This window comes from Aphis gossypii, unplaced genomic scaffold (assembly GCF_020184175.1).
Source record: "Aphis gossypii isolate Hap1 unplaced genomic scaffold, ASM2018417v2 Contig00310, whole genome shotgun sequence".
NCBI classification, from domain to species: Eukaryota; Metazoa; Arthropoda; class Insecta; order Hemiptera; family Aphididae; genus Aphis; species Aphis gossypii.
Window position 1 is genome coordinate 9,210 of NW_026083062.1, and position 11,293 is coordinate 20,502.

General features: G+C 26.7%; 1 protein-coding gene and 1 long non-coding RNA gene across 2 annotated transcripts; one reads left to right on the forward strand and one right to left on the reverse strand.

Moving 5' to 3' along the window:
• The first annotated feature begins 5,687 nt into the window (after nucleotides 1-5,687).
• Nucleotides 5,688-6,073, forward strand: LOC126553706 (uncharacterized). Its single transcript, XR_007606574.1, has 2 exons — nucleotides 5,688-5,895; nucleotides 5,981-6,073. It is a non-coding gene; the product is annotated as an uncharacterized LOC126553706 (long non-coding RNA).
• A 515-nt stretch (nucleotides 6,074-6,588) lies between these two features.
• LOC126553703 (uncharacterized) lies at nucleotides 6,589-10,999 on the reverse strand. The gene is made up of 5 exons (XM_050208833.1): nucleotides 10,865-10,999; nucleotides 10,663-10,788; nucleotides 8,380-9,769; nucleotides 7,682-8,229; nucleotides 6,589-6,714 (listed from the first exon to the last, which is right to left on the reverse strand). Exons 1-5 carry the CDS (start codon nucleotides 10,997-10,999, stop codon nucleotides 6,589-6,591), a joined length of 2,325 nt encoding a protein of 774 aa, XP_050064790.1.
• Between the last annotated feature and the right edge of the window lie 294 nt (nucleotides 11,000-11,293).

The following is an 11,293-nucleotide window of genomic DNA, read 5'->3' on the forward strand; positions in this document are numbered from 1 at the left end:
AATTTCTCGTATGGGCGTACCTATAGTATTATATTTATATACTATATACAATAATATTATTATATATTATGCAGCTTTAATAATAATATATAACAATAATTTTATATATTTTATCTTATTATTAAAAATAATACATAATTAAACGGTCTTTATACTAATTTGAACTGATTAACAGTAATATGATGGTATCCGGACAATTTCCCCCCGGACATTTTCCCCCCGACTGTTTTTGGCGTAGTAGGACATTTTCCCCCCGAAAAATGTTTCGATGTGGACATTTTCCCCCCATTTTTTTTAAGTTTATGATTTAATAATTTAATATTATTTATTATTTGATAAGAAATTATTTTTTTTTTATAAAAAATTGTATACAAGTAAAATAAGTTAAAAATTTCATTTTTTTTTTCATAAATATAATAAGACATAAAAAAAATCGTATACAAGTAAAATAAATTAAAAATTTCGACATAAAAATGATATGTTTTGTAATATTGTATATTTTACTGGAAAAAATAATTTCTTATTAAATATTAATAATAAACTTAAAAAAAAAATGGGGGGAAAATGTCCGCATCGAAAATATGTTGGGGGGAAATGTCTACTACACCAACAAAAACAGTCGGGGGAAAATGTCCGGGGGAAAATGTCCGCCATTCAATATGATATAGGTAATACTAATAGTATACTAAGTGACTTAGTATATAATATACAAAAATAATACGTCAATACTCAACATAGGTACTAAATCTAATCTACTAATTTTATCGTGTTTAATACCAACTTTATCGCGAAAGGTATAATATAATAGACTATATGTCTATATATGTAAAATTATGGATATCTAATAAGGTACAGACGTAAAATCCAATTCAATGTGCGTGTGTTACAGATATATATATATATATCAGTTATCACATATATAACTATATTTTATGATTTATCGGTACTGAAAAATAATTTCCAAGGACAAGATACTAAAAAAGCAGTATCGAGATACTAGATACAAGATACTTTGTTTTGAAGTATCGCGATATAAGATACTCGATACTTTATATAATTGTATCGCGATACAAGATACAAGATACAATTGTATCTAAGATAGGTATCTAAGATACTTGTATCGAAGATACTGCCCAACCCTGCTTGTATCTAGTATCTTTTTATGATTAAGATACTAGTACCTACTTTCAAAAAATATGTTTCATATTTTATTTATATAACAACTTTCCTAATTGCCCAATAAGTAATAATATGTTAGATAAAATATATAGATTTAAATTAAGTAACTTTGGTGTCTGGCGATAATATTATATCAGCGATAGGACTTCGCCGACCGACGACTGTCGGTTCATATTCTCTGTCTATCTCGTGCATATTATGCATCTGTGCGGTGTTTGTGTAGATTGACAAAGTTACGAAAAAATTATATTTTGTGCATTGTTTTAATATTTGTAAATATTAATTTAATATCTAAATATCTGTTATTAAAAACATGGATAACCAAAATAATGCAAATGTAATTGTTAATATTCCAAAATGCTTAGATGGCAAATTTTATACGATTTTAAATTCTGATGAAATAATAAATGTGAATTCTAATTTAAAAGCTATGTGTGTAACATGTAAAGAGAAAAAAAAGAAAACAGAATTATTTCAGGAGCAATAAATTCCACATCAAATTTTCAACTACATATGAAAGTAAATACCTATTTAAAATATGGAAACTTTATGTCTATAATATTAACCAATGTATAACATATATTATATATATAAATATATAATGTATTTATGTACCACAACATTTATAACTATATGTCTATATAATACAATGTAGAGTTATTAAAATTCGAAATTTATAATATTATTTAATAATAATAATATTGTACAATTAATAACATTTTTTAGAGATTGTATATGTCAGAATTGGAAGCATATGACGCATACTTAAAATTCGGAGGACGTAAAAGAGCAAGTACATCAAAACATAATTCTCAAATTCCAACAAAACAATGGAAACTAACTGAATATAAAAGTACTGATAACAAACAAAAAAAATTAGACGAAAATATTATGCGTTACATTATTCTTGGTATGAAACCACTGTCTACAGTGGAAGATGAAAATTTCATAAAAATATTTAAAAAACAAAAAAAAAAAATAATCCATAAAATTATTAATTTTTTTTTTAGATTTAGATTAGATTGTGATCTCACAATATACTCTCGAAGAACTCTTAGTCGTCGTATACATGGTAATTATATAAAAATAAACGACGCAATTAAACACTTGTTTGAAATAAAACAGTTGTTGGTCACGACAACTGCTGATATTTGGTCCACCAAACATCGCAGTTTTATGGGTGTTACAGCACACTGGGTAATTAAAATATAAACATATTCCTATTATGTATTAATGCAATAGTAATTGTATATAATATGTTAATTTAATGATTTTTATAGATTGATTCAATTACATTAGAACGACAAAGCTGTGTACTAGCATGTAACCGTTTTACCGGAAAACATTCATACGATCGTGTGGCTGAAATGCTTTATAACATTTTGGGTGAATTTTCTCTACGGCGTGAACAAGTGGTATCAACAATTACCGATAATGGAAGCAATTTCGTGAAAGCCTTTAAAGAATTTGGTTGTGATTTTCGAGTAGAGAATGATTCTGATTATTACGGTAAATATAAAATATTAAATGTATCATAAAGAATTAATTATGTTTTGTTACACAACTTACACATTATATATTATACTTATAGGTGAGAATAATGATGTACAATATCTAAAATTTAGACCAATTGTCCCTGATAATAATGCGAATGAAGGTGATAAGATTATGTTGCTACCTCACCATTTGAGATGTGCCAGACATACTTTAAGCTTGATAGCTACTTCTGATTTCATGAAAGCTATTAAAAGTTTACCAGTTAATAGATTACATTTAGCAGCCATTGAAAAGTGCAATTTTTTGTGGAACATGTCTAGACGTCCGAAATCTGCTGAAGTTATAAAAAGTATATTAGGTTGTTCTTTAATTTATCCTTGCCCAACAAGGTGGAATTCATTATTTGATTCGATTAGTCAACTTCTTATTAATAAAGCAAAACTAAATACGGTTTTCGAACATTTAAATACTGTAGTGACCAGTGATAGTTGCTGCACGCTTCTTTTACGACGAATGCACATTCCGTCGTAGGTTGGAGAGATGAAGTATATAAGTTAAACAATAGATTAATAAGATAATTGATACGTTTATTAACTTGTTAAAACAATAAATGAAAAGCTTTCGTTAGAATAAGCACAAGTACTTAACTACCGGAGAGCAAGTGACAACACTGACTAAGTCTAACTGACTCTTAACTAACTCTAATTAAATCTATGATGAGGACTCATATTTATATGGAACATGCCGTGATGGAGAATAGGATGATCTACGTCTATGAAGTGGCGTGATGTGTTTAATCCAATCAGGAAACGGCATCAGTGGTCCGACTCGGTGGCGTGATATAGTTCTAGGCCACTGGACTTTAGAACTACGTTTTTATACCAAAAACGTCGGTTTACTACAACAGGCACAACATTTTTAAATAATTTCCCTGTTAATGATGTTGAGACCATGCAACAGTTGGTTGAAGTGTTTAAAAAAGATTAAGAGTACATGACAAAATTGGTAATAAAACTAAATACCTAATCCTTATTATTTAAAAACAATAAAATTAACTATTTTGCTTTATTCTAGACAAATCTAATTTATTCTGTTGGTGGTTCTAATGCTAAGAACATCATAAAACGAGTGTTATCAAAAATATTTACAAACGAACTTGCTTCTAAATGCTCATGGACAGGGCAGAAGAATAACTTTCGTCTGGAGAATTTAATCATAATACAAACTATGAAAAGTAATAATACTTTAATAATTTATAATTTTTTAAAACTCTGCATATTAACATTTTATTTAGTAGAAAGGCTGTTCTATAAGTAATAGTTAGGTCACTATTACGGACATTTTAATTTTAAATAACCAATTATTCTCACTTTTTAAGGTGAATTTAAAACAAATTAATTTAGGCATGTATTTATATATCATGTAGATATATTTTTAAACAAATAATACAATATTTATTTTACACATGTTATTGGTGATAGTATCTCTGAATGTATTTTTTTATGGGCCAACATTTATAATTTTTAAAATCATGATTTTCCCACACAGGACTTTAAAAATAATGAAAACACTTTTGAGATGCTCATTAAAGAATGGTTCAGGCATGGGGCCCAGCGCTTAGAGAGCTGCTATCTTAGGTATGTGCATATTAAATTATATTAAAAAAATTATTTAACAATTTATAAATGATAAACTATAAAAATAACTAGGTTTTATTAATAAAATTACACTGCTGTCAAGAAAAATATATATTATGACGAAATTAATTATAATTATATAATATTGATTAGTGATTACCTTCAAATTGGTTATATTCAAAACTACCTTGCTATTATTACCTTATAGTATAATTCATCTATTATATTTATAATTATTGTTCATTGCAGATTCTTCGAAAGAAGCGGAAACAAATTGAGAATATGTCTCTTCGTCACTTCAAACGTCTACTCCATACTACAGAACTAGAAAAATCTGCTCGTTTTGATCAATTAGTGCGCCAAAAAATCAAGGAGCATGAATTAAAAAGGTATGTTTATCTCAAACAACAACAACAATAATACACGATCAATATCCCAATGTAGAATCTATTGAAAATGATAAAATTACTGAACAACATGTTGGTATTGAGTTGCTTAATGAATTCAACATATTTCCTGAATTAGAAACACAATCAAAAATTCCTGTTACATGCAGTAGCTATGTTGAAGAAATTCCAGTTTATGTCCCTAATATAAAAGAAAAACTCCAACAGTGGGTTTTAGAATCTAATACATTAAAAAATAATGTTAATAAATTGTTGAACATTTTACAATCAGAGGGATTAGATTTACTCACTGATGTTAGAACTTTAATGAATACTCCTAGATCTCATGCAATAGTATACAATTAGTGATGTTGTACCTATTATCATTTATGTCATTGTTTGAAAAATAAAAAAATATACTTTAAACGTTATTAGTACTTACCCAAAAATTCGCGTGTATATATTACAAGGAATTATCAATTAACTATAATATCATTGTTATTCGTTGTTTTAATATATCTTATTTCATCCAAATTCATAATTAAAATGTCTATTAAACCAATGTTAATATGTTGTTTAGTTTTTTTTTTGTTAATATTTTAACTACCTACTTAAAATAATCCTTGTTTTAATTGTTAAATTCATATAGCTATACAATTTAACATGTCATAATGTTTTAACTACCAACCTATAAAATATGGCTGTATGGAAATATGTAAGTGTTTGCAATTTTTATACCTAATTTGGTTGAAAATTGAACGTTATCTACATAAAGTGACCTTACCTATAATTTTTTTGCTAAAATGGGACAAAAATAATATATCATTTTCCATTATTAACAAATATTTTTAATAAAATAATATTATTAACAAAATTATGCAGTAGGTTTGTGGTATATTGTTTTTTAAGGATAAAAAATTAAATTTACCACACTTAATTACTTACTAGGTAACTAGGTGAGTAACTTTTTTTTATTATAAACAACTTTTTTTCGTTTAATAGTTACAAAATTAAATTCTTGTATATTTTTCGTTTGAACAAATTTGCTTTAATAAATCTGCCGATGACTTCAGGAACGAGTAAAATACTTGACAAGATAATTTAAAATTAACTTTTGTTAACAACGCATTGCTTTTAAAACTGACACTTGAAGCTGTGTTTTTTCGGCCGTCCATAAATTGTTAATTAAAGAAATGGTTATAATATTATATTAATTTAATCTATGTTAATACGTTGCGAAAATAGTAATTTTATATTTTATAATTCTCTTTTTCTATCCAGATGCCATTACAGTCAAACAGCCATACACTCATGCAATACACATACTTACCTAAGAAATAAGATTTAATAGAAACATAACTGCGTCAACGAAAATTGATTTTCGTGATTTTTTTGTCTACCTTTTGAAAACGGGGCAGAGATACGAAAAACGAGACTGTCTCGTTCAAAACGTGATGTATGATCACCTCGACTTTACATACTTATAAAAAAAAAACATACCTATGTATGTAAACAGCAGTACAGCACAGATATATACAGGGTGATTGTTTTATCAAACAACTCTCATTATTTCAAAAAGTATAGATTTTTTTTCAAATTTTTAGATACAAGGTTTTTCTACAACTGTATAAATTTAAATTTTTTTCCACTCGTATATTTAATAGTCAAATAAATATCAACTTTTGATTTTCAATTGGCAACCTATATTAATAATTACATAAATTAATAAAGCTATTTTTTTCATGAATTTTCACGTTAAAATTTTTAATTTTTATTGATCCGTCGGCGAGTTTTATTAAATATATTAATATTAATAATAAATTATTAATATATATTGCTCAAAGTTGGTTGGTTTTAGAAAGTTTTTAGGTGTTATACATCAGTACTAATTAGTCAGAACTAGGATTTTTATTTGATTTGTTAAGTCCAGTCGTTATTATAGTAATGAATTCGATATCATCGATCCATGGTGTAGCGGAGAGTGGTGATAATATTAAATTAGTACTTGTTATTACCTGTTATAGCTTATTATGAATTGTCATATAATTATAATTAATTGGACTAAAATTACTAATATATCCCACACAGCATATTCCAATGAAAACGATTTAATAAATATTTAGATGTAATTGTAAATTAAATATTTACTATAATATATTTACCCAACATTTAGCAAACTTTGAAAATAATGAATATAGTTTTAATAATCATTAAACATTTAATAAATGTTTGATATTAAATATAAATAAGTCAATAATAATTAAATATTTAAAATTTATTAAAAATAAAATATTTATAATTAAATGTTTACTGTAAGTTTAAAAAAAACTTAAATATATATATTTATAACTTAACGATTATAATATATTTAATAAACTTTCCATTATAAAATCAACAAAATCAATGGTATTAAAATATTTAAAAAATGTTGGTTTATACATAATATTTAATAATTCGGCTATAATAAATAATTGTTACCTAGTTATATTTTTTTATGTAATATAAACAGTGCCGCATTAAACCAAATTGCCGCCCGGGGCAATATGTATGAAATTTGCCGCCTCTACATATTTTTAAAAAATATCATATAATTTTCATCTTTCTTTTTTCGCTATCACAAACATAGCAAAAATATATTTTAATACGTTTCTACGTTAGTTTTAAAATATTAAAGAGTAGGTAGGTACCTATACAATGAATTTATACTTAATTTTTTTTTTTTGATAAACACATCATTTATCAAATACTCATAGTATAATTAATCATAATTGTAATTAAAAATTAAAAATAGTAAATTAAAATACATAATATACATTTAACTTATATTAATTTTTTCCTTGATTTTAAAACTGCAAATTTATGTATTATGTCCGACCAATCAATTTGTTGTAAAAGGTCGGCTTCTATATTTAATATGGATAGTGATGACATCTTTTCATCAACTAAAGCAGACCTTAGATAATTTTTTATTCTTTTTAATACAGAAAATGATCGTTCTCCACTTGCATTGGATGAAGCCATACAACAAAATATTCGTAATACTATTTCTACATTTGGAAATGTTGTTAAAAGGGAAGAATTTGATAGGCATTTTAAAAGACTTATAAAAGATGATTTATCTTCTTTTGAAAACAAATTGACAATATTTTTAAATTGTACCAATTCTTCAATGAACGTCTCGTTTAAATCTTTAGGATATATTTTTACTAAGTTTTTAGCACTTACACGTATTTCGTTATTATCCAATGTATCTAATTTTAATATAAATCCAAAATTATTATTTATATCAGTGTAGGACAGTTTTCTTTCACGTAAATTCATAACTAGCCTGTCAATAATAACAAAGAAAACTTCACATTTCATTTTGTGTACTCCTTCCAATAATTCATCGTTATTTTCAGTTTCATCAAAAAACTTGTTCCTTTTTTTCTGTCTCACTCCATCCCAGGAAAATAATTGTTTTGAACACATTGTTTTTGCTTGTTGTAAGTACACATCAAATCTTTCTCTAAAGTCTTCCACATATTTTTCTAAAGATTCGTACAGAGTTACAACTGTGGCTAGGTCTATATCTATAGACTGTAAACTAATACTTGTTGCGTTAAATCTTTGAAGTATAGGTGTCCACACACAAATCATAAAACAAAAATTTAAACTTTCAATTTTATTTTTAATTGAACGAGCTTCGTGTCTTGTATCTTTTTTTTGTCCTTCGTCATCACAAATAGTATTTAAAGCACTGAGTACTTGTGCATAACCATTATACATTGCTTTACATACATCGTACCTGGATGACCAACGAGTTGAACACAGTTTTTTTATTTTGACACAACCTGGATTCTTTTCGATAATATTAGTCAAAATATTCCATCTAAATGTTGAAACAGAAAAGAAATTGTAAATTGCTTGACATATAAAAAAGAATTTGGTGCCTTCTTGAGTTGTATCTGCAGCATTGGAACCAATTAAATTCAAAGAATGTGCTGAACATGGCACAAAAAAGGCTGTCGATGAATAGTTTTTAATTCGAGTCTGTAATCCGTTGTAAATACTAGACATATTAGACGCATTATCATAGGATTGGCCTTTACAGTACTTTAAATCTATATTAAGTTCACAAAATTTTTTAATTAATGCTTGCTCCATGTCCGATCCTTTATGTCCAACAGAGGGAATAAAACCAAGAAAACGTTCCACCGGTAAACCTTCATTTGAAATATACCTTATAGCAACTGTGAGTTGATCTCGTGTTGTTACATCAGGGGTCGAGTCTACTATAAGTGAAAAATATTTTCTTTCTTTAATCTCGGACACAATTTTATCTATTACAGTATTACTCATTAAAGTTATAAATTCATCACATATATTGGAAGATAAGTATGACACGTTCCCCTTTCCTTTATTTCCATAATTAGCTATATGAGCAGACAAAAAAGGATCGAATTTAGCCACTAGTTCCAGACAACCAAGATAGTTTCCGTTTTGTTTTGAACCAAAGTTATGACTATTTCCTCTAAAAGCTAAGCCTCTAGATGCTAAAAAGGAAACTGTTTCAACGACTCTATTTAAAACATTTTTCCAATAAGAAATTTGACTTTCAATATTTATTTTTAGTTCTAAGTCTATGACACCGCGGTCATCTTTTTTTATTCTAGAAAACCAGATTCTAACGGATTCAGCATGAGTTTTGCTAGTCTCATGTTCTTGTAGACTTTCATTACATTTTTTCCAGTTTATAAAACCTTCGTTTCTATTCCCGAAAACAGTTGGTTTAGGCGAGAAAAGCAAGCACTGGAAACAAAATAACGCGTTTTTTGAAGGAGAATATAAAACCCATTCTCTTAGTTTTTTTTCACCATTCTGAAGTTTTCTCATAAAATGTTCAGGAGTTAGACGTCTACTTATATTACCAAACATTCGTTTTGTTTCTGCAAATGGTATAGTTGATATATCTATCTTCGGAGGATTTGCAAGTAAGAAATTAATAGAATCTAAATTTAAGTTCCATTTTACTGGATCAGGTCCGGGAATTTGCGATTTATCATTACAATCATAGACAGTGATTTCTGCCTAAATAAAACGGAAACATTTTTGTTTTAAAATGGTACTACATGAGTCGTGAGACATAGGTGTCAGATGATAGATTTAATAGAAAGTGTTATAAAAGATATTTTCAAAATAGTATTTAAATACAGATGCAACTATACAAACACATCCATTTAAAAATTACAGTGAGTTCTGCTTAATGTGATCACATTGATCCAATCAGGGCCGATAAATAGCGGTTATTATAAAAATACAAATTCGCGTCCCCACAAAAAAAAAAAATTAAATGTAACAGATGTTAATACGCATAATCCATGTTTACTTTAAACCTAAAGTTTATTAATTTAATAATTAAAATAACAGAATGTAAAGAATATTTCAAGTTCAAAATAAAGATAAAAATAACGAAATTAATTGATTTGTATTAACTACTTTGGTAAGACTTAAATGAAAAATTCTAAAAGCCAGTACCACATAAATAAGAATTATATAAAACAAAATGTATATAAAATAAATAATAAATTACATATAATATTACAGTAAATTAAATACAATTTAGTACAACATAATTATTAAACAATATTGTCAATTGTTATCCTTACGATAGTTTCCCAATGATTATAATAAAAGGGAATTTTAACATTATACACTATAGTAAGGTAAGATTTGGTTTGAGATTTTAATTTTTGATTCCAATAAACGGTTAATTACATTAAGCAGAACTCATTATATTTATAATACAATTCAAATATTTTTAAGAAACAGTAAATAAGAAACAGCGAAAAGGGTTCTTAACATATTTTATGAGTGAAAAAATATTATAAAAAAATAATATAAGATTACTATCTATTTAAAAAAATCTGACTATCCGTGTATTAAAAATATATTTTATTAGGTATATTATTTTATATTTATACCTGTAGACTGTGTGGCTGTGTAATAATTTCAGTAACTATTGTATCATCAGCTGTATTCAACGGTATTTCAATTTTAGAAATATCAGTTTGAGATTGAGAATATTCTTCTGTGGAGATCAATTCCGACTATAACCAATGTAAATATTCAAATTAGTTTATATTTGATTTACGAAATGTAATATACATAAAAATAAATACTTACATTTTCTACAATTCTAGTAGGGAAAAAAGAATGAAGTTTAGGAATTTTTTGAAGTAGTTCTTCGTTATTTTTCTTTTTTTCTTTAGCTAATTTTTGGTAAGCTGCACCACTTAATTTAATTCGCTTACCTGACATAGTATTTAATAATGTTATTGAATGGTAAACAAAAATTTCACTAACACAACACTGTTGTCTATCGAAATTGCGTCGAGAACGTGGTCGTCGACTGTCGATGATAAAATTATTAAAATGATAATATTTTAATCAAATACGTTATACGTCTTTTACGATTACTAGAAGATCATACAGCCCGCATTGCCCGCAACAACCAACAGGCGACAGCTCTTTGTTGTGACTGATCTACACGCCGCAAAATAAAAGCTATAAATAACACAGACGCACAACTGTGATGCATTTAGTTATTATTGA